The sequence below is a fragment of the Filicampus tigris genome, chromosome 3 (genome assembly GCF_054856515.1).
Source record: "Filicampus tigris isolate MCC_2025a chromosome 3, RoL_Ftig_1.0, whole genome shotgun sequence".
In the NCBI taxonomy this organism is placed as follows: domain Eukaryota; kingdom Metazoa; phylum Chordata; class Actinopteri; order Syngnathiformes; family Syngnathidae; genus Filicampus; species Filicampus tigris.
Window position 1 is genome coordinate 20,047,874 of NC_141219.1, and position 24,544 is coordinate 20,072,417.

Here is a 24,544-nt window from a genome sequence, read left to right on the forward strand (position 1 = left end):
AGAGAGTGTGACCCCAACACCCCAGGTTAGTCGTACACTTTATGGGGCACATTAAAGGAAGAACATTTTTTGAAAATAATTTATCTTGGTCCCTTTTTTAATTTCACAAAAACCTGACATTGGCACAGGTTGTGTGTGAACTTTTTACATCCACCATACCTCGCTTGTCTGACGTCACACATTAAAGCGACTGTGCCCAATGACGCGATTGGACGCGGAGCGTCTTCCAGCCAATGGGAGCGTGGCTGGGCCCCAACTACTTCCGCTCAGGTGACTCCTGTTTCCACTGGAGAGTCGACTGGGCTTCAATCGCAGTTAGCCAGTGGCCAACGCTTGTAGCTAACGCACGGCGAGCGGACGCTTCTCCGCCTCAAGCCCGTTTGTACGTTTAGTCATATCCGAGTGTACATCTTGTTGAACCTTAGGGGTTTGTTGTTGTTATTTACCATGAAGAAGATAAAAAGGCCCAGATCCTGACGTCCACTGTGGGGTCAATGACGGACAGTCGCCGCGCTGGTGACTGACATGGATGCAAGTGACATTAAGGTAATTAAATTTCCTTAATAACTCACTCTAATTTTGCAGTTTGCTCAATCGATGTGTGTAGTTAGACACATCTGAAGCACACGTTGTTTTGAGATGGGCAGCTGAGCAGTTAGTGCCTAGCATCGTCAGTTTACTGTAGTGCTAACGTCAAAGGCTTAATTGTCACATAACGGCTATCATCCATTGAAATTGTTTCGTGTTTTTTTTTTAATCCATGTCACGTTTACTGTGATTTTTGTCGCTTGTGGAGGATGTGTTATGTTTCATACTTTTTTTTTTTTTATCACTACCTTCTGCGCTGAGAAGCGACATCTATGTTGATGCTAACTTGGCTTGTAGCGACTTGAGCCAAAACATCTCAGCTGTCACTGACGACAGTAGAAAGCAGCAACAGCTGAGCGACAATTTGCTCACTCCCGATAGACGCAGAAGAAACTGTCATGCGGCCATTCCATAGGAATTCGTGAAAGTGCTTTTAGGTGAGGCGCTGAGGTTTAATAGGTAGTGTGGAGAAGAATGTCTGGTTCTTCAGCATTTATGACATTCCACTCCACGGCGTGTGTCTTTTTTAATCTGGATGTAGGATAAGAGAGCCCCAAGTATTACTTATCATTAGAACCCATGATAATTTTTGTATGTTGAAGCATTCCAGAATAGCAGCCTTTTCCCCTACGTATGTGAACATGGTCGCAATTGGATCCCCCAAATGGTACACTTTTGGTTCGCCTGGACATCTCCTTAGATAAACTTGTGTAAAATGTTCATTTTCTGTCGTATTATTGTCAAATTTGAAATGAAATTGGAGGAGCCTTTGAGCTGTAAAAAAATAAATAAATAAAAAAAATGAAAATAGACCGACATAAAATCTGCTTTCTTTTATGTATTCAAACTTCCATAATTCAGTGGCAGTAGCACTTAAAAAGAGTCTGATAGTTGAGGAGAAGAATTCTGTGTTATTCTTTAAAAAGAGACCAAAACTATGTTGATACTCCAAATGATTCAGCTTCAAGTACAGCTTCATATTTACTTTGGGTGCACCTTTTTAGGCATTCAGGTAAAAATGCCAGGTGGAATAGCATCAGGTTTTAATTAAAAAAACAAAAACAAACTATATGCAAGAAGTAGCTCTCAATTTAAAAAAGTGAAGGAGTACATCAATCCCTCATGTGATATTGCTTAATATTTTCTTTGTTTTTTTCCCTTTAACCATTAAACAATTATAAATACACAACAAAAATTGGTTAATAAACATTAGTCGACAGGTATGTTTGTTAATGAACTTTAATTCAAAATAAAGGTGTAAAAAGCTAATAATCAGATTTAAAAAAAAATATTTGGCATTATTAACTCATTCACTGCCAGACATTTTCAGACCCTCATTTACCCTAATGTTTGAAATAATTAAAAAAAAAAAATATTTGGCATTATTAACTCATTCACTGCCAGACATTTTCAGACCCTCATTTACCCTAATGTTTGAAATAATTTGAAAAAAATATTTTAAATAAATTCCTGGGATTGAATGGCTGGACTCTGAAAAGACAAGTAAATTCGTCAATGGCAGTGAATGAGTTAAACCACAAAATGTGCATGTGAGGAACATACTTATATTTCCACACTATAATATCTGAGACTTTCGATGTGTGTCTTTAAATGGCGAGGCTTTGCCTTGTGAATGATGAGGGAGTCAGCGAGTTGTGAGCTCAGGTTAGCGGCTGACCGTTAATTGGCTAACCGTTAGCCAATCTGCATAGTGTTGAATTCCTGGGTGTCAGTTGTGACTGACAGTAGCAGCTCATGTATGAATGTGCTTATTAAGTGTTTCTACGACCTCAACACCCCTTTAATCATAACAATCAGTTAATCAGAAGTACTCCTGTTGTTTTTTTTTTTCATTATTGTTTCTAGCATGCTCTTTGTCTTCAGTAATAGCACAATTCAGCGCAGTAGTAAAACAACTACCGTAGCTGTTGTTCTGCGGTCTTCTTTTATTTCCACTATGATGATGTCATGACTATTAGACATTTCTGCTCACTAGTAGGACAACGTTGGTATACTAGCAGCCGGACAACTACTGTCTGTGTTTGTACAAGTGAGGAAAAATTGTGCACTAGTTGACAACAATGTGCTACTAATACTACTACCGGTAGTCACACAGAATTCTACTAGACAACATTTAGCGCTTCATCGACTTGTACAATTAGCATGCAGATGTCGACAAGGGTACATGTTTGCCTCATTAGTCCTACTAGTAAGCAAAGGCTGCCCTACTTGGGTGGACAAATGTCATACAGTAGTGGAAAGACGTTACTGGTCGGATACAGTTGTTCTACTAGTATGGTGAATTATCTTACTAGTAAGTACAAAGTGTGTACTAGTGCATGGATGTTGCATAAATGCAAAAATTGTTCTTATGTCGTTATTCATTGATCATTGTTTATACCGGTAATTGTTCGTTTTTGTCTTTTTATATTGGTCATATAAGTGGAGGAAGTAAGTATTCCATTGCAGTGTTGTTTGACCACATGACAAACATCTTGAATGGCTTTCAATAGTTGCCCCAGTCCACCCAAAACAGTCAGCAAAGACACACGACATACGTCAGTGCAAAGTCAAGAGTGACATTTACTAATAATTTCAATAATAAATTACACTTGTATGGCACAAATATTCTTAATTCTCATGAAACAAAAGCCACAGTTGATCCCTGTCTATACATGTTGGCTCTACCAGCCCCAAAGGATGCACATCTGCCTGTGACCTCAATGCAACTTTCACAATTGCAGCTATTCTCCTTCACACGCTCACTGTCACGCACACATGTACACGCGCACACACGGAGACGCACATTCACACTCAGTTAATGGTTGCATCCTCTTGGAGTCATTCAAAACAGTGCCAGATTACAATTTTCACCTGTGAGTTTGAAATTCAAGTTCACTACTTGTGCACATGTGGACTCCATGCTGTTCCTTGCTGTGTAATCAGCTTATCCTGTGTTGCTTTCTCTGTTATCCTCTCGAACCTAATCCTGTCACAGCCTGCTATGGGAGCCTTTTTCCTATCAAGGGCCATTTCAGTGTTTTAAGTCCTACTGAATATATGAAAATATATTACACTTCTTTGGATCAATGTTTGTTTTATATTATGAGCATATGTGGGTTTAGTGTTTGGGGGCTTTTTTATTGAAACTGTTGAGGTTTGTTCTTAGAATTAAATGACGGGCTGAGTCTGATGCTCAAATGCCATAGGTTCCCCGCCCTTGAACCTGTAAGTACCACTTCAGGCTTTTGTACTGCTACAAAACAATCACTTTCAATCATATCCTACATCTTGAAGTCAACATTGCTGCTCAGTTTTAGTGAATTGACAGTCCAGGCGTAATCTGCTACATTTCTATTTAGACAAGATGACATTTGTGGACGTGTGAGGGAAAAGTGGAGGGGGAAATAAACCACCCACCGCCAGTGGTAGTGGGACACAATCGCTGTCTGTGTTACATGCACAGACTTCACTGTAACTTGCATCCCAAGCACTGTTTGAGAGAAATTAGGAAGCTTCTTTGTTCGCTGAACTCGCTCACCCTTCCTTTTAACCCATTAAGGCCTAAAGCGCCTGGCTGAACAGCTCCCCAAAACCGTTGGTCGTCTTTATCCTCGAAAACCTCAAGTTTTCTCAGAAATTCAACACCTACAAAATAATAAAAATCTCAGCCCCTGTAGCAGATAGAAACATAATTGCAAAAGAATTTGAGAGCTTAGGCATGTGGCTTTCACACTGGCCCGAGTTTATTCATCTGTACTGTTTCGATCAAAGATGTAAAAATCAAGTCTCAGTGCAAGAGAAGCACTATTTTTAATTTTAAAAAAATCCAAGTGGTAAATAGTAATTACTAAGGGTGTCACGATAGCCAAATGTCACGATACGATAATATCATGATATGAACCTCACGGTACGATAATTATCACGATATTGTGGGGATGTTGGCGATTATATAAAAAGCTCATGATACTGTATAAAAGCAAACGAAGCTCATATTAAAATTTTTTGAAAAAAAATCCCAAATCACAGCATTCTGTTTATGTACATAATAACAGCATTCACAAAGAAATAGGCTTGGTCTATCCCGCCTACTGCCTGATGACAGCTGCGATAGGCTCCAGCACGCCTGCGACCCTTGTGAGGATAAGCGGTTTGGATAATGGATGGATGGGATGGATAATAATAATACTAATAATTACAGTAAATATTTTTTCAACGTACTGGTAATTATTTGTAACATAAGTGTAGAAGGAAGTTAATTACTGTAAAACATTCTGCAGTCTGCTTTACTTTACTTAACTTCCTGCAAACATTTTTCTTTTGCTGTTAACTTCTGCTTACCTCCTGTGGAGGCTGTGCCTTCTTTTGAAAGATTGTTTGGAAGTCTTGTTTTGCTGAAAGGCTAGAAAAAGAAAAAGAAAAACCACAGAAACATACTGCTTGCTGTTCACTGGAATGAGCTCTTGTGGTGTACGCTAAATTCTGAGATCAAACCTTCACAGACATCTCATGTGAGGTCACACTTGATGTTGGTTCTTGCACCAAAATGTTGTCCTTTTGTGGCACTTTAAAAATGTTTGCTCGTGGACACATTGGGCCTCATTCACTAACCATGCATACACAAAAATATATGATTCATCAATATCTTTGTACTTGAATTTGTGCATATTCCTTGAATGAATCTAAAACATCCACAGAGCGTGTCTATGCACAAATATTGATGGATCAGCCTTTGAAAAAAAAAAAAAATCAAACATCCTTTACCCAAGATGAATATATTGAAACTACAGTTATTTATATCAGTAATATTCATTTGAACGTTAATAACTTAAAATCTGCCATTAACTAATGCCCTAATGAATAAGTGTGAAAGAACACGTTTCATCACTTTGACCCTCTTGCTGTTCAAGTGTGTGCTATTCACAGTTCCAGAGTTGACACCCAAATGATCAGATTGCGCGAGTATGTCGATGGCGCACCCGAAAAAGACATTCAAACCGCATGCATTTCCTAGTTAGTCCAAGGCTTTATAATTTACATATCAATCAAGCATGCTTATTTATGTTAGCAACTTGTGCAGCGTTTGTTCATTGATAGGGTAATCATTTATTTCTGTATCCATGTTTTGTGTTCAGCATCCTTTCATTTAAGTTCGGACTTAATTAAAAATGATTTCCATCATTATTCTATGTTGTCAGGTTTTGTGTTCAGCAAGCTTTGCGATCATACGAAGCATTCAAAAATACGATAAAGATTGAAAAAGTTCTGAATGTTTTGGGGCCATTTCTTGTAACTTTGTTTTTATTTTTTTTCATTCTCGCAACTTTAATCCTCAGCGCATTGGATAAGGAGTCAAACTGATTCCCCTTTTTGGGGGTAAAATGGGTGTGGATTATACAGAATTTTGCAACGTGGTCACGTGCTATCAATTAGACTGAATTCGGATTTATTAACATACAGGCATGACTACGAACATTTCGACACGTGGTCGTGAATGAGGCCCGTTGTTAATGTTGGGTCTGATAAGTGTTCCACTCCATATTTACCATTTGCCATCTTGGTGCCATGGAACTATGTTGAAATGAGGGCAGGAGCTTCAGTTAGCCAGACCATAGCCCTGTCTATGAGAAAAGTAGAGCTTTACTGACATAGTACAGGCCATTACAAGCCTTTTAAGGGAGGCATCTATTACTTGTGTATTTTCGCTGTTCACGGCAGGGCTCAGCTCCAAACACCGTACATTGATCGGAATAACCCAGCCTTCACAGTTAGTGAGTGCTAATTGTCTTTCTAATGTCTTATGTAATGGTTAATTTGCTTCCGTTGCTCACACTCCCAACAGTAATGATGCTTTCCTTTTTTTACAGGATGTGAAACTTTCAGCCGAAGTGGAACCGTTCATCCCACAGAGGAAAGGTCTCGAAGGATCGCTGGTCAGCATGAGTCTGTCTGGAGAGCCGGGAGGAGGAGGTGGCGGAGGCATAGGAGGGGGCAGCGGAGGGGTGGAAACTACTCCTATACCAAGTTACCTCATCACCTGCTACCCTTTTGTTCAAGAGAACCAACCAAACAGGTACGCTCAGTGTCACAATGAACCCAATAGTTAATATGCGGCACTGCATTAGCATGATTTTTGGAGCATGGAGCTTGCATGTTTCTCACTGTTAGCCAACTTTAAATTGCATGTGGAGCAAACAACACCTTTTGAATGGAAGAATCCTCTCATGTAAAGTAGTCTCACTCAGTTTCCTGGCATTTTGCCCCTCCCAGCATTGTTCTGCACCAGTGTGCGAGCAGATATCTCCGCGAGCATGAGCATGATTACGCCCGTTGTCCTTGCTGTCTCTAATTAAATACACCCATGAGAAAAAGACATTGAACAGACTTCTTGTTTTGTTTTTGTGTTTGAAACCAGCGCATCATGAGGTGGCCAAAATGTTACTTCCCCTTCAACTTTCAACTTTTCTCACTACATGTGATACAATGGAATCTTTGGGTGACTTTTCCGTTTTCAGGATGGACATGCAAAATAGAGTGGCAGTAACACGTTTGCATGTTTTCCTGTTTTGAAAATATGCACTGAGAGGCTCCTTGCAACCATTAATGCAGTAATAATGACAAAGAGTTTACACATTTTACCCAGTTTACACATGGTTTCACACTCTGGGTGCAAACCAAAACTCAAGTAATGAAAACAGGTTTGACATCAGTACTTCAATTCAACAATGTATTTATTGAGTTACAGTCGTTCATTTTAAGATGGCGTGAGAACGAATATATACGACCGCACCGGGGTTCCCGAGTGGACATGGCACCACAACCAGTTTCCAGTGGCTCCTTTTTTGTCCTCACTAGTGATCTTCTATATTCTGCACACATCCGCGCCTTTGTTTCCTTCCGCACTATTTGAATGCAAGGAAATGACCGCTATAGCGAGTTGGTTGTGAAAAATGTCACCGGACCATCTTAACAAACCATGTACTTCATTTTGGTGAAACAGATATTCTACCGTCCCTCTTCTAGAGGCCTTTCCCCTCTTAATAACATCATATATCTGTTGATTTTTTTTGTTTTTGTTTTTAATATGTGTATTTCATGTTAAGAATCAGATCATCTTGGTAGAGTATATACCAGGACTGGGCGATTAATCCGTTTCATTGATTCATTCACTTGGGTTTGTCATCTTTATAGACAGACCCGGTCGGTCAGTCAGACGGAATGCCCACCTCTGTAAATTAGACTACATGTGCTATTAGTAGTACGAAAATACTTTTACTTTGCTATTCCTTTGCACAAGTTGCATTTCAAGAAACGTCAACAGAAAAGGGCATCTCAGATGCAGATAGAAAAAAACAAAACAGTAATACCTATTGCTATTGCTGACTATGCCAGTGATCATTGCAATGTTATTGTCATTTGCTGTTCTCTAAGCGATAGGAGAAAAAAATTTGGTATCGGATTTTTGTGGAAAAGTTTCTGGGCCGTGTTATTAATGATAAGCAGTATACTGGCTGCTAAATGTTGTCGAAATCGGTTTATGTTCGTGATTCTTGGAGTAACAAAAGCGTTTGGTCTTACAGAATGCCCTCAACAAAGTCACTTAAGTGATAGTGCTGACTTTTCAATGATATCTTAACACACTGCTTTAGGAGTGTAAAATATTCTCCTTCTCTTCTTCACAGGCAGCAACATCCAATGTACAATGGAGGGGACATGCGCTGGCATCAGCCTAACCCTGGCCCCGGTGGACCCTACCTGGCCTACCCAATCATGTCTTCCCCTCAACCACCCGTGTCCAATGACTATGCCTACTACCAGATTATGCCTGCCCCGTGCCCCCCTATGATGGGCTTCTATCAACCATTCCCAGGCCCCTATGCTGGGTCAGTGCAGCCTGGGGTTGTTAATCCAGTCTCGGCAGATGTTGGCGAAAGGCCTCTGCCTCTTGGGCCGGCGTACGGGATAGCGAATCACAGAGGGAGAGGCATGGTCCGACCTAATATGCCGAAGGTAAAAACAGTCAACTTTTCACTCGTCACATACACAAATGTATACCTCTCTGTTGATAAAAGAAAAATACTACTAATAAAAGAAAAGTAATAGTAGTAACAAGTACACACATTTTGTGAACATTCAGACATTGCTACGGAATTGTGGTTCAACAAAATTATTAAAAAAAAAAAAAAAATCATGAAACAGGTTTGGACAGAAATGATAGTACAGCTAGAAAATTTTGTACTGGTCAACAAATATTTACTGTTTTTTTTTAATCAGAGGTGCAAGTAAACTTTTCTATTTTTTTTTATTTGCGCTGATCCTGCCCTTGTTTTTCTTGAACATGTTTTCATAATAATAATATGTGATATAGTAATATTTTTAGTAATATTTATGAATTGAGCATTCAGTTCACTAACAGGTGGAATTTTTTTCTGAAACGCCATAGATATAAATTACAACGCATGGTAAAATCTGTATTGCGCAAGATTTTATAGGTCAAATTGAACTACAAACCTACAAAAGTAAAGACATTTTTAAAATGCGTTTAGCGACACATAAAGACATCTTTGATTCAAATTTGCTGTCGACCAGTGTAATTTCACTATAGGGACATGTTGGACCAAGGTGTGTCCTTTTAATTGGCATCACAGGTGTCTTCCAACATGCAAGCGGTCAGTGGGCCTACTTAACTCATTCACTGCCAGACATTTTCAGACCCTCTTTTACCCTAACGTTTGAAAAAGTTTGAAAAAAATATAAAAAGAAGTTCCTAGGATTGAATGGCTGGACTGTGAAAAGAGAAGTAAATTCATCAATGGCAGTGAAAGAGTTAAAGGTTGACAAGTAGTCACTGTGCTGTTTATTGACATGGTGTGTAAACACACTAAAACATGACCAGAGAAAGCGAAGGAGAGATTTGTCTCAAGAGATTAGAAAGAAAATAATAGACGAACACGTTAAAGGTAAAGGCTGTAAGACCATCTCCAAGCATTTGGATTGTGGTATTCTCATGTTGAAGATGATTATGTGACAGCAAACTGTCTTCCCCTCACCATTATATAAAAAAAAAGCAACATTTAGGCGTTTGCCAGCCACCGAGGGGTCGCCGCCCCCCAAACAGGACTTTGGCTGTTCAGAAGGAAGTGTGCAACATAAGTCGCGATGGTTGGACTAAGAAAGTACTACTGGTGGATGCAGCCCAGCAGACAGGTAAGCATCTTCTTCCTGCAGTTTTGTTAAGGATGTAAAAAATGTAAAGTTGTCAAATATTTAAGCTTTTAGTTGACCTGTTTAATGGAGCAGTAAAAGATGGTAGTGCTTCACCCAAAAAAATCCTTGCCTGAAAGGTATGTTACTTTCATTTTAGTGAGGAAGTTAGGCTTACTGCCAAAAACTGCAGTATCTGGTTATACAGGTTGATGATGTAAATGCTTGGGCTTCGAAACAGAAAGGGAATGTAGAGATTCCAGTTGGGTTATTTACATTTGTGCAAGCCATGATGTCACCTGTAATGCTTCTGGTTTTAGGAAAGTAAACGACTGTTGTATGCATATGAAGATGTCATTAACAATTCCAACAGTATGAATGCTCTAATGAGTTCCCCGCACTTCAGTTTTTTCACAAAAATATATTTTTTTCTCAGTGTAAATCTAATTAATTTTCATGAAGACTGAGTGATTCTGACGAGCACCCGAAAGGCACTTTATAATGATACTGAAGCAGTTAAACATATTCATTGCCAAACGAGAATAGCACTCTGTAAAACACAAATGAGCTGTGAACAATAGCAGGTTTGTTAATTAGCAGGCTACGCCTCATCTCATGGACAATAAGTCAGGCTTTATATCTGGACAGTTGCTGCTGTTTTGACTCTGGACTCTACTTCTAATCTTTGTCCAGTTGTATCATATCAGTGATGGAATGATTAATAAAGTGCTGTGATACTATTTGTATGACAATACTGTATTAATGTATGTGTCTAATCTGATACCTTTTCGTTAGATTTCCCAGGGGAGGTATCCGGTCGGTGTTTTGGGGAGCCTGCCAGTCCACTACTGTGGAAGAACCGAGCGAAGAGGCAACAAGCATCCAATGCAGCTGAAAGCTACAGCGATCAGGGTACCAGTGAAGCAGACATAGACAGCGACAGTGGATACTGCAGCCCCAAACATAAACAGGCAGCAGGAGTAACACATCGAACAGCAGAGACGTCCGCATCAGCTACAGTATGGCAACAGGCTGCTATTTATGTATTTATTTATTTATTTATTTATTCATGTTTAAAGCGGAAGTCAACCCAAACATGTTTTTTTCAAGAATATGTTCCCAGAAGGCCCACTAGTTGAAACACGGCATTCGGATTCATTTTGCCTATGTGGAATATAAATTAAGCAGCAAAATGCACTCGTTTTAGCCATCTCCGGGGGCGGCCATTTTGTCTTCTGTCGACTGAAAATGACATCACAACTGCTCACAACGACCAATCACAGCTGGCCTGTTTTCTGAACCTGAGCTGTGACTTGTCGTTGTGAGCAGTTGTGATGTCATTTTCAGTCGACAGAAGACAAAATGGCTGCCCCCAGAGATGCCGTGTTACAACTAGTAGGCCTGCTGGGAACATATTCTTGAAAAAAATATGTTTGGGTTGACTTCCGCTTTAAAGCTCAATTTATCAACTATCAAATTCAACTATTATATGTTAACTGCAGTATCATGTCTTTTTTGTCTTTAGGGAGTTGAGACCGGTGTAATGACAAGTAAGTTTAAATGCTGCTCTTATGACTACGTTTCTTTGGCACCTAATAAGACACAATACAATAGTTTGAAAAAGAACTGCTGTTACCAAGATAATAATGCTCAGTTTTGTTTTAGACGGTCAGAGTGATATCAGTTATAATATACATTAATAACAGTTTTTCTGATTGGATGGGACTAGGTGAAATTTGATTTAGATGTGTTGTATTATTTTGCAACATGAAAGGGAAAAGTGAACACCATTATCATTATAGAAGTAGACTTTTTAACACAGCTCTTGTGGTGGATTGTGCATGTGTTTATTGTAGTGGGGCTCCCTTGTTATAATGGCCTCAATTATGGACTGTTATTTACAATGCACTTTTTAATCTACTGTAGTTTCTTAGTTATCAGAATTGTGGTTCTTTGTCTCTACTAGCAGGTACATGGGTACATTTCCACAGAGCAGACCAGAGGAAGAATCCTGAACAGAATAACTTCTCACAGGTAGAGTAAATACCACTGGAGTTGCTTTCAATATGCCAATAAACACAAAAACGATTTCCAAAATGTTGACAAGACTAAATTTGTGTAACATCAGTTTAGTGTATAACGTGAAATTAAGGTTAATAATATAACTTAGAGACCAAAATGTGCAACTTTACTCAAATTACATTGTTGATATTGTTTGAAATATTATCGAAGGGGGTGTGCTATATAGAGTATATGCATGCGTGTGTGCACTGTATTTACAGTTTGTGGCATTATTTCACACATGTACAAATACACAAGAAATTCAAAGGGATTTTTCCTCAAATTAAGCTTTTTTGTTTGTTTTTGTTTTTAGGATTTTCACAGTGCCTGTCCCGGGCGTGGTCTTCCAAACCAGTCGGAACAAAGACTGCAGCCAGTACTGGTCACACGTGACGAGATCACTCCGGGGCCCCTTTACTTTGAAGTGGGAAAATCTTGCTAATGTACCATTTCACTGGTTCCCCTTTTGATTTCTTCCTCTAAGATGTATTTTACACATTACAAGGATGAAGATGAGAGAGATGAGTTCCCAGACTTACCCACTGGAAGTGGTGTCCAGCGCTGCGCTAAAGCAGAAGCAACTCCAACACAGACGCCAATGCAGCCAAAACTGCACAGAAATCTGGTAGGTGAAGTGCATACACGTACTTGTAAACTGTTCTCAGAATGTCTATCTAAAAAGTCAACATCACTATTCCGGTAATGCCAGCTTGGTAATAATAATTTGGAGTGGTTGACTCTTGTCTGGTTTATTTTGCCACACACTGGGGTTTCTGGTTAATTTTCTAAAAGTTTAGCGCGGGAATTTTGGCAATATTGTACACTTTTCAATTTATTATTTTTTAATACGCTTTTTGTTGAATAGGCGAAAAATATTTAAGATTACCCTGTTGGGTTTGTAGTAAATTGTGTACAGTGTACATGCGACCAGGAATGCACACTGGTTGTTTTAGCTAAGATTATGTTGCAATATGTTTTTCTCCAACACATGTACAGGTTATTCCTGTTTGTTGAACTCTGCATTTGATTGATGTCGAAAGTATGGAATCTTGAACATTTTACAGAGTCTTGCTAGATATTTTTCGTTATATTTAATTTTAAGATAAATAGCAATAACGACACCGGCAGCTACGTAAGTATGGCAACGTTGCTGCTAGTTTGACACAGTCAAATCGGCCACAAAAAAATTAACGAAAAGAACCTTGATAAAATCCAATACTGTGGGCTGATATTTTCCAAACACAACTATTGTTGAATCCTTTGTGGTATTTCCTGTTCTATTTCATCCCTATTGACCGCCAGAGGCGGTGCTTAAAACACTGAATGTTACCTTCACGTATGCGCAGTACAAGTATATGCATTCCTAAATTGGCATTTGTGACCCCTGGTTAACACTGGAGGCGGCCATTTTGTCACTTCTGTTGACTGAAGATAACATCGAAGTTGCTCAGGGCTTAGATAACGTCTAATCATGGCTCAGCTTCAGAAAACAGATGAGCCGTGATTGGTCAATTTCAGTCAACAGAAGTGACAAAATGGCCATCCCGTGAGATGGCCAAAAGTGGGTGCAATTTGCTGCTTAACATGTATTCCCCAAACGCAATATTAATCAGAATGCTGTATTTCATCTAGTGGGCCTGCATTAAACATATTCTGGCAAAAAATATGTTTGGGGTTGACTTCCTCTTTAAGTGATACGACGCTCTGGCAATCATTCAGGAAACAAACAACCATGTTTACAGTTGTACCTTTCGTTTAAAAAAAATGTGCATCTGTATTGTTACTCTAAATCTGTTGTTGCACATGACTGACTGAGTGTCTGGCTCCACTTTTGAAACTTTACAGTACATAACGCATCACTAGTTGGCACTCCCAATAGAGTGCCTAAATGTGGTAAGAGCTATATTGGTTCCTTTGAAACTCATTCACATTTTAAATGTAAAAAGTGTACTACAAATGAACCAAATTTCTACTTAGTAAAAACATGGCTATGTGGTGAATCTCTTCAGAAGCCATTCCAAAAAACGTGACGCTGTTTCCTTACTTATCACAGCTAGAAAACCTAGCAGACAACTCCCCGATCAACATTGTGCAGACACCAATCCCTATTACCACGTCTTTTCCCAAGAGGGCCAAGAGCCAGAGGAAGAAGGCCCTGGCTGCTGCTGTGGCCACTGCTCAGGAGTACTCCGAGATTAGTATGGAGCAGCAGAAATTGGAGGTACTGTGTTACGCACTCAAAGCCGAATGTTCCTCCGGAGTCAACTGTATTAATCGAGTGACCTTGTTCTGCCTTTTCTTTTCCTTCTTTACAGGAGGCTCTCACCAAGGCAGCAGGCAAGAAGAGCAAAACTCCAATCCCGCTGGACCTAGGAGACATGCTGGCAGATTTGGCTAAACAGCAGCTGGCAATGAAGGCCAAACAAATCACCAATACCAAGCCACTATCTTTCGCAGGTTACTCAGCCCAAATTGATGTTTAGCATTCAAACATCACCGCTCACTTTTAAGACTCTCTTGGAATTCTGCACAATTTTTTTCTACATGTCTCCTCAATTGGTTTTCTTTCCCCACAGTTGGAACAACTACACCATTCCACAGTACAGGCAGCTTGGCAGCTATGTTGAAGGGTCATCCTGAACCCCACTTGGGCTCCCCTAACACTCTGGATTCCACTGCTCCCCGGATAAAACGAGGGAAGGAGCGGGAGATCCCCAAAGTCAAGCGACCAACAGCTCTCAAGAAGGTTAATGGTTGATCATTTTTTTCAGGAGCAGTGGAGGCACTGTGGGCCTGATTTACAAAATATATAAAGCCCCCTCCCAAAACATTGTAACGGCAAGGTCAATTTTTTTTTGTTGACCTTGTCATTGTACTACTTTTGGAGGGGACTGTATATACTGTACAGTATATTGTCCCTGGCCAGCGGAAACCTCCGTCCAAAAGTGGTCCAATTTTTTGTTTTTCACAAATTGATACTAATCTTCTGCCGTTACTCTGTTTGTTCATTGTACGCAATATTAACCAATTTAAAGCGGCGAAAGTAGCTTGACAACATATACATTAGCTCTCTTGAACGCAAGTCATGTCTAAGAAGTGTTGCAAAAACTCATGGCGATTTTAGTTGGCTTGTTGGATTACAATCGATCGCTGTTATGCTTCGTTGCAGAAAGACCCTCGTGAGCCATGAGGCTCAGTTGCAAATTAATACCTTCTTGATACATTAATTTCTTGTGTTTTGTTTTATTTTTTGCATCGCTCATGACTTGGGACCTTTGAGAAGGCGTTTGTGAAGATGACATGGGACGTGTGACATTTTACACAGTGGGGGATCAGATGGACATCAGACTTTGAAGTGCACTGGCTGTTCTGTGTCTGTACTATTTTAATCGATGACAGCGTAATAAATTATTAGGTTGTTTTGTTTTGTTTGTTTTTGCATATTAGCGATTGCACATATTTTTTGGGTGGTGTTAATGAGAGTGCAATGATATAATCGCAATATAATGTATAATACAACTTGAACAAAATGCTGTCTGGAAACTCTAGCAAGATGGCGTTTTTTGGGGGGAGGGGCTAGGCAGCGACAATATAGGTGAATACACCATGAAAGTAGGAAAAAACAGAATTTTGTGCTGATATAGTTTGCTAGGAAAATGTCCAAAATTTCCCTTAAGTTTTGCAGCCCTTTTTACACTTGTTGCCGATGGCCATTGTAATTGGATAAGAGCGAATCATCACACAGTTTAGCACCGGCTATTGGGATCTTAGTAAAAGATCGCAATCTTATTAAATCACACGCAATCCTGCTATTTAGGATCTTGGTAAATCAGGCCCAAAGTGTACAAAAGTATCGTGTTTACTCGTTATGTATGTAAACCACAAATAGGAAATTACAATTGGTTACTCAGAGGGGTCTTATTTTGCAATTTGTTGCAGTTGAACGTGGAAGAGCCCAGAATATAGCCATCTAAGCATGTCTTTATGGACCTTAGAAAAGGTCTTAGTAAGATAACCAATATAGATGAAGGGAAGAAGTGATCTAGCCTAACCTCCGATTACTCATTGAATCAAGAGGTCTTTTGCAATACTTTTGTCTGTTACATGATATGTTGCATAAAATCGGTAACTGTGGTCACCAACAGTTAACTGTTTAAAGCAGACTTTTATTTTTTACAGTGTAGTCCTTGTTCTTACTGTTTGTTTCTGCTGTTTTTTTTTAGATTATTCTTAAAGAGAGAGAAGGCAAAAAAGGTCAAACAAGCATGGCGCAAGAGTCGCTTGGCCAAGAAGAGCATGGGGATGATTGTTTACATTTTACTGAAGATCTTTCCCAAGAGCCTGCCTCTCAAGAAGGTGGGGAAAATTAATTATGAGTACTTTATTGTTGCCATACACTAAAAAAAAAATCCTAGTTAACAGTTCCTTGCTTGTCTTTATGTCACAGAAAATGGCCTGAGTGTGCCCAGTGACGCATCCCTCTCCCCAGCCAGTCAGAATTCTCCATACAGCATCACGCCTGTTTCACAGGGTTCTCCTTCAAGCTCCGGAATCGGGAGTCCGATGGCTTCAAACGCAATCACAATAATCCACAGTCGACGTTTCAGAGAGTAAGTGACTCACTCTCACGATCCCTCTCAGGAATCTGGCCAATAGTTGTCTCGCTGGAAAAAATCCTTGACTGGGAGGAGCGTTTAGATGTTATCACGTATATTTCTTTTGTAAGGGCGGACCTTTGTTCTCATACGGTTTTTAGTTCTTAGATTATATTACTGTCTTGTCTTTTAGTTTTGTTGTTTTCTGTTGTTCTTAGCTTTTAGCTCTAGTGTTTCCTCATGGGGGGAGCCTCCGTGTCGGGGAGGTGGCTGCCCTTCCCCCGGGGGGCGCCAACGCCGGGGCTCCTTAGGTCCAGATAACCGGGGGCCTCTAACTAGGTGTGGGGTCTCCCCGGCTAATCCGGGCCGGGGGTCTCTGTGATGGTGACACTCCCCGTGGCCCATGGGCTGTCATTCCCCTCAGCGTACCCATTCCTCATATGGTTTCTCTGTGTCTTGTCATGTCTTTTTTGACACAGTTCATCGCGGTTCTTCCTTTTATGTTGTGTTTTGGACATTTTTATTGGACAGCACTTTGAGTTGCATTTTTTTTGTATGAAAAGAGCTATATAAATAAATTTTATTGATTGATTGATTGACTGATATGTACAATGCAGAATTGTAGACGATGGCACAGATGTCTGACACATTGTGCCTCCTCAGCAAAAATGTATGCAAGTGGCCACAAACGTGTCTTTGTGTCCTGCTGTAGGCCTATTGTCCTTGCCTACCCTTCTCCAACACATTTTGCATTCATATCCTCCAAACGGCCCTTGTGGCTAAGCTCCTCCTTTACCTCTTCTGTGACCACCAGCTCATCACAACAATAACAATTAAAGCCTAAGGTTATGTGTTTTGATTTCTTTTGCATTATTCCAAACTGCCGATGATCATCCCAAAAGTCAAAGAAAAGTTTTTTGTCTCATTTCTTACACCACTAGTGGTGATTTGTATTTACCGTTATTGTGTTATGTTTGTTCCCTCCACAGGTACTGTAACCAAGTGCTGAGGAAGGAGATTGACGAGAGCGTGACGCTGCTGCTACAGGCGCTGGTCCGTTTCCAAGACCTTTTCTACCAGAAGGAGCCCAACAAGGCCAAGTCCAAACGCCGCCTCGTCATGGGCCTCCGAGAGGTCACCAAGCACATGAAGCTGCGTAAGATCAAGTGTGTCATCATCTCTCCCAACTGTGAAAAGATCCAAGCCAAAGGTGAGGAATTAGTTTTCACTTTACTCATGTTTCCTTAGCACTTGATTAGGTACACAGGCATATATTGTTTCTTATTCAGGCTGGATTTAATGTGGAGGTCCAAGTGCTCTGTCCCAATTTAATGCACGAATCAGATTGCTTTGACTGCCTATAGATATGGACAGTGAACCCCCACCGTAATTTGCATTTTCATTTATGTTTTTTTGTTTTTGGAAACGTGTTCTGTTATTTGCTTGAAAAACAATTACTCACTGTTTTTGTTCTCAGACCAAGTAAATAAAAAGTCAAAAAATGACTACATTTGCGCCATTTGGTTGAATCTTGGTATGGTTTGGTTTTCTATTTGCAATTGCAAACCGCTTTTAAGGTGGGGACGAGCTGTGCCCTTACTGTATTGGAAATTAGGGCTGGGTTTAAAAAAATAAATTCCAAAATCCATTTTCCTTCTCACAGTCCGAAACTCTTTTTTTAATCCGTATTTTTCCCATAAATTAATGTGACTTCCCGTGTCACACCAGATCTCATGACTATGTGAGGAGCATATCAAAACATCATGGTGGAAGCACTGAAATCAGCGCCAACCAGCTTGAAGGCAGATGCCTGGAAGTTTTTAGGTTTTATAAAACACGAAGACCGCAATGAGCTGAAACTTTGCGAGACAGTCACAGGAAAGTGAATGTCATGAGCAGAGGTGGACATTCGTCAGTGAGTTCTCGTCTGTATTTTAGGCCCGCCCGGTCGGTCCGAGTCAGCCAAAGAAGCGTAGAGAACGGACTCTACCGGTACCACGTCACACGCAGGTGCCGCACTCTTGGCACACAGACAAATCAAATTTAAAAAAATTAAAAAACAGTTTTATACCTCTGGCTCCCACAGACACAATGACATAATGTACCCCATAATATTGTTTTAATTTCACGATCACCGTTCGCGTGTGTCTGTTATTTTTATTTGTTATTTTCTTTATTTGGCGACGTGTCTGCTCGTGCCGTGCCTGCGTGTGATATGTACACTGACGCCGATTGGCTGTCGCCCTGCGGGTCGGCCGGAAATACAAACGGGAACTTAGTGACGGATAGATGGTCATGAGTTTTCAGTGTGCGTTTGCCACTTTTATTTCCACAGTCTGCCCTTGTTGCAATTGATTTAAATGACTTATTGTTTTGGTCAAGTCATGTTCAATAAAGCATACATGAGTAATATAACTACTGAGGGTTCAATTCTACATCACTGTATCCTACAAGTATAAATATATACACATTGAAAGTCAAAACAGTTATTTTCTTAGTAAGGCAAAATGTTTGATAGAAGCCACCAACTCCATAGAGATCAACTAAAACCCTCCCAAAGTGTCATTTCGCTTTCCAATGCTTTTTTATTTTTCAGAATTGTAACAATTTCTGTGACTTGGCTACTGTGTTGCAGGTGGTTTGGATGAAGCGCTGTACAATGTAATTGCCATGGCCAGAGAGCAGGGGATCCCGTTTGTGTTTGCCTTGGGCAAAAAAGCGCTCGGACGCTGCGTCAACAAACTCGTGGCTGTTAGTGTGGTTGGCATCTTCAACTATTCTGGAGCTGATGTAAAAGAGCACTCAAATACACTACCTTGGTTTCTACCTCTACTTTTTGGTAAAATTCTCCCTAAAATGGAATGCATCTTCTCATCTGTTTCTTTCAGGAACTATTCAACCACCTCGTGTCCCTAACAGAAGAGGCCAGGAAGGCCTACAAGGAAATGGTGTCATCTCTGGAGCAGGAGCAGGCAGAGGAGGCTTTGAAACACGTCAAGAAAGTCCCGCACCACATGGGACATTCACGCAACCACTCTGCGGCATCCGCGACCTCCTTTTGCTCCGTCATCTCTGAGCCCATCTCAGAGGTCAATGAGAAGGAGTATGGTGAGATCCCTTTATTCTGGCAGTGATCGTTTGTCGCTTGTTGTGGTAGAAAAATGGCATATCAGTGATTCCCAACCACACAAAAAAAGGAAATGTACCTCATATGTTGCTACTCAGTGTAATGCTTTTATACGTTTGTTTGTCCTAAGAAAACATTCATCGAGCCTTTCCCACTTCCTGCAGAGACCAACTGGAGAAGTATGGTTGAAACTTCAGACCTGCAGGAGCCAGTGGAGGCCGAATCAAGCGGCCCCTCCCCTTCCGTTGCTCCCCACAGAGACAACGAGACCCCGGCAGTCCCCACAAGCGCCGTCCCACCGAGGGCGGCGCTGCCGACGCAGGCTCACGGTGAGCGGGACGAGGTCCGCACTGACGACCGCCTGGAGCTGGCCTCCCAGCAGAGCACCGAGACGGGTTCGCTGGACGGCAGCTGCAGGGGCCCGCTCAACTCCTCCATCACCTCCACCACCTCCACACTGGTCCCCGGCATGTTGGAGGAGGCCGAGGAAGAGGACGAGGAAGAGGAGGACTACACGCCCGAACCCATTTCCGTGGAGGTGCCCACCCTCAACAGCCGCATCGAGTCGTGGGTGTCGAAGACACTGGAGAACATGCAGCAGGGAAAGAGCCAGGACAGTACAGAGGAGGAAGAGGAGGACGAGGATGAAGAGGAGGAGGAGGAGGATGAAGAAGAGGAGGAGGATGAGGAGGAGAGAGCACAGAGCGAGGATGAGGAAGACCTCGTTTCAGACGGTATCGCAGATCCCAATGTGGAGAGCAAAGAGCAGGAGGCCAAGGAGGTCACGGCCTGACGTCATTTCTCTGCTTCCTCGTCTTCCGCTTCCCACCTGGTCTCTCCCACATGCTCGCATCCGACGAAACCAGCAGCTGTTCTCCTTGCATCTCCACGGCCTGGCACCAGAGCTAACCTCGCACCTAGGGCCTGATTTACTCAAAATTTGCGTTTACAAAAACAGGCGCATGGAAGCTGATCTACTAACTGATAATCAATCTTTTCCACTTGTGTAAAAAAGTCAGAAACAATAATCATCGCGGCATATTGTCTATTCAGCAATGCAGTATTCGAGCTTCTTAATGATCTGAGACAGTGGTTCTCAAACCTTTGACACCAAGTCCCACCATCCTGAGCAACATTAATATACACATAGCATAGAAGACCCAAGTGTTCATCAAAACCGAGGCAGTGGTTTCCTGAAGATTAACGTTGGTGTCAGGCGAAATCCTCGCATCTCCAAAATAATTCTCAGAAAATTCAAAAATAAAAGCCACCTTACTTGAACACCGCATTCTCCCTATTATCACTGACATGTACAGGTGTGCACCAACATCAGTGACAGTTTACATGCAGTCAGTGACCCTGACCGAAATATGGCCATATAAACACCTGCAAAAGCCCCAATTTGTTCAAATTCCATTTTTAAAAAAGTAAGAACCCTGGGGTACTCCTTTATTAACCCATGTATACGGGAATAACGATGTCTGCTCGCGCATGTAAACGGGTTATTCCGGATCTGTCAGAAAATTGAATTTTGACCTTAACCCGAATCTTGATGCAGGAAGCGTGGTGAATGCAACACCACCCCAAAATCATTTTCAGTGGCTAATTTAATACGCCAAAAAATCCCCAAAATTGACAGTCATTAGGAGTGTGCATCACTCCAATAAAAGATGATTCGATACGTATGTCGATATATTTTACAGTGTAACAGTTAGTTTCCATTTGATGCAATTGCATATTTTCATCAAAACCGATGATCCAATTCAATACAATTCCAATTAAATCGTTTTTATGTTACACCCCTAGCTGTCATTGATTTGTAACCGCCATCCATGCACATCAAAGTCTGCGGCTAAAACCAACCCCTCAGACAAAAATTCTTTAATATTTCACTTGTTAGTGTCTAAAAAAAAAAAAATCAACAACCAGACTTGGTTCTCATTGCTTCTCATTCACAGTTGAGCATTAAAGACTTTTCAACTTTTTTCCACATGCTTAATTGGTAAATAATGCATAAAAATAACAAACGATTTGGGGACAGACCAATAGTATTGGTTACTGAAAAAAGGAAATTGACCATATGAGGCTCCCACCTGACAGCCACGGTGTATTTACAAGGAGTGTATGCCACTGCAGTATTTTTCCATATATGCACCGTAGCACTGCACCTAAACGGGAAAATAAAAATACCTAAACAAATGTTTGAATACAAACAGTTCTAAAAGAATAAATGAAAATGTATTTAAAAGTTAAATACAACGTAACCTTACTTAACAAATGTTATGTGCTGGATTAAAAAAAAACAAGTTAAAGCAACTGTAACGCACGAACAAGTACATTTAATTCAGTGTTTTTTTTTTTTTAAATACCACTAGAGGCAGCCCACATACCACTATAGTTGGAGAATCACTGATGACATGGCGCAAGTCCCAGGAAGGAATCACGCCATTTCACCCATGACAAAACTCTGTTTAGCTCTGGCTAAAATGACTGCTGCTGCACAGAAATGCAACGTGACAACTGGCGCTAGTCTCTGCCACAGCAGATTTTACGGTGTGCTGTTCCAAGTTTTAAGTGCCATGTTCCCACAGAATGGCTGATGCATCCAGTTCATGATCAGAGAGATATTTGGTTGCCTCTTCCACTTCCAATTCCATCACCTCAAACTTAATTTTGCACTTGGTGGTGTGCGCCCAAATGTCGGTGATAACTCATAACCACAAGTGTGACACTTCTTGTCATCAGTGCACGCAATGTGTTAGAGTGAGTGAATATGCACTAGCACGTACTATTTGGCGTTTTAGTAAATCAGGCCCCTAATCTCAGGTATCCGTCAGTGCAGACCACTCGCATGCCACGGAGAGGGTCGCGGACCAAGTGGCAGCGGGTTCATTTAAAAACAAAACAAAAACAAAAAAACCCACACACTCATGTTCAACCTGTAACCTGCAACACTTGAATTTGGATGAAAAGTTTTCCATTTTTACTCATCCCAAGTTGCCAGAGTCTCCGTTTCTGGGAGTAAGTGTTCGGAAACGTTTCAGAGATCATGTGACTGCTCAGCTCCCGTCTTAATCGAGTGCAGACCAATTACGTCTCTGTGGGTGTGAGTGTTTGTTTACAGGCACATATCTTACATTTACTTTGCTGTGTTCATGAGCTTTACCTTTTTGTACATAGTGTGTTTATGTGAGGCCCCCCCCCCCCCATTTCTTTGCTCCACGAGGGTGGGAAGGAAGAAAATAAGACTCTTTCCTCTTTCAAATTTCTCTTATCAGTCTGCAAGAAGTGTTTGTCTTTGAATAACCCCCTCCCATTTCGCGTTCAGATAACGTAAGGGGATTTAACTTCTAAGAAGCAAAACAGCGTTTGTGTACAGTACTGGGTTGTCATATTGATCTTGCTGTGTTGCTGTCAGTGTTACATTATAAACTGTCGCCGTTCGGGCTTTAGGCCTTTCCAATGAAGTCATGTCGGGGCTGGGTAAGGGTTTAGTACACCGCAGTTACTCATTTGTTGTCCATTCCAAACTAGGATGTTTCGTTCAAAAAGCATTTACATGTGTGTTTATGTCCAACTACAGCTATCAAGATAGCAAAGACCCTTGTTTACTAAAGCATGGCTGACGTCATTCACACTACTAATGCTAATCCTTTTAACGACGTGTGTACTCAGAGGAGTTAATTTTGTATTAAAAAAAAAAAGAAAATCACCCACTTCCCCAAAGCCATTTTTCCATGTTATATGTAAATTCAAAAAGTCAGTTGTGTGATTAAATGTCACACATTTGGATTCTAAAAGTATTTGTAGTTCAATAAAAGGTACTTTGTCCTTGTGGGCCTTTTTGTTGCCACATCCATCGAAGTGTTCATCGACAACAAGCATGTTTTTTTTTTTTTTTTTTTTTTTTTTTTTTGCACTATGTACATACAGTACTAAAGAGAGGTCTTGTGATTTTAAAATGAGCAAAAAAAAACAAAAACAAAAAAACGGTTCAATGAAGTACTTTTTCAGTGTGTTCTATGTCTTTATATGAATATTTATGACTGTCTTTCTTGACTACATCACTAGCAAAGTAAGAGGCTGTTTCTCGGAATCCCTGAACTATATGGACTGGTGATTAACATTATTAAAATGTTGTTAGAGTAATTAATATGGAAGTGTTTCGTTCATTTATGCACAATTGTCTTTTACTTTACACAGAATCCAGCAAAAAAAAAAATTGCCGCACGTGTGTACGCGTGACACGGCAATTTGACATTTAGAATATGCAATGCGAATATTCCCATTCTACATTTAACCTTTGGATTATTTCTGCGGATGTGGAGTCCAAAATAACATACTTTATTTTCTTCAAGCAGATGGCGATTTGTATTTGGAATTAGGGAGTCAAAGTCCCAATCACAATACCCACACTTGGGCCCTTGTTCCCTTTTGCGCGTTCCCGCCGAGGGTACGAGTGCGTAGGCTGTCCCCAATTCTGCGAAGTGCTCGGTCGCCCCGCCCCCTTTGCGTTCTTGTTCCGTACTTCAGCTGAGACCGCGTCCCTCGAATCGTTCGTGCACTTCGACTACGTTTGCACTTCAGCGAAAACCGGTAGGTGCAAGTGTAGGTATTGGGATTGGGCCAAAGGCTGTAGTTAATACTGTACTGTAGATTAAAACAAACATGTTCATTTTATATCTGTATGTAGCACAACCAGAAAAACATAATATTGCAGTGGTCGCTCAATTATTCCATAGCTGTACATCCTGTTATTTGACTTCACCCACTTTTCCCCAATAAGTCGGGTAAATTGATTACACAACAACGCAAAATCAAAATAATGGCAGTATTTCAAGGATGAAAATGGTAGAAATGTGAATGAAAGTGAAGGGCTAAAGGACAGTGTTGTACCATCCATCCACCCATTACCTGTTACCCTCAGTTCTTAATTGGACTTGTGTAGTTTTATTTAGCGGCCACCAAG

At 40.8% G+C, this 24,544-nt stretch overlaps 1 protein-coding gene across 2 annotated transcripts; it reads left to right on the forward strand.

The window, feature by feature from the left end:
* Window positions 1-270: 270 nt before the first annotated feature.
* On the forward strand, window positions 271-23,728 carry secisbp2l (SECIS binding protein 2-like). 2 transcript variants are annotated; one of them, XM_086025187.1, is made up of 18 exons: window positions 271-546; window positions 6,456-6,661; window positions 8,271-8,598; window positions 9,657-9,795; window positions 10,588-10,835; window positions 11,318-11,342; window positions 11,759-11,826; window positions 12,167-12,277; window positions 12,359-12,478; window positions 13,907-14,074; window positions 14,169-14,310; window positions 14,430-14,599; window positions 16,077-16,209; window positions 16,301-16,463; window positions 17,438-17,658; window positions 19,084-19,238; window positions 19,337-19,556; window positions 19,740-23,728. In XM_086025187.1, the coding sequence occupies exons 1-18, from the start codon at window positions 526-528 to the stop codon at window positions 20,366-20,368; spliced, it is 3,267 nt and encodes a 1,088-aa protein (XP_085881313.1). In that variant the 5' UTR covers window positions 271-525; the 3' UTR covers window positions 20,369-23,728. The 2 variants fall into 2 exon arrangements, with proteins under 2 accessions (XP_085881313.1, XP_085881314.1); XM_086025188.1 differs by having other exon boundaries at window positions 10,588-10,811.
* Window positions 23,729-24,544: the final 816 nt, after the last annotated feature.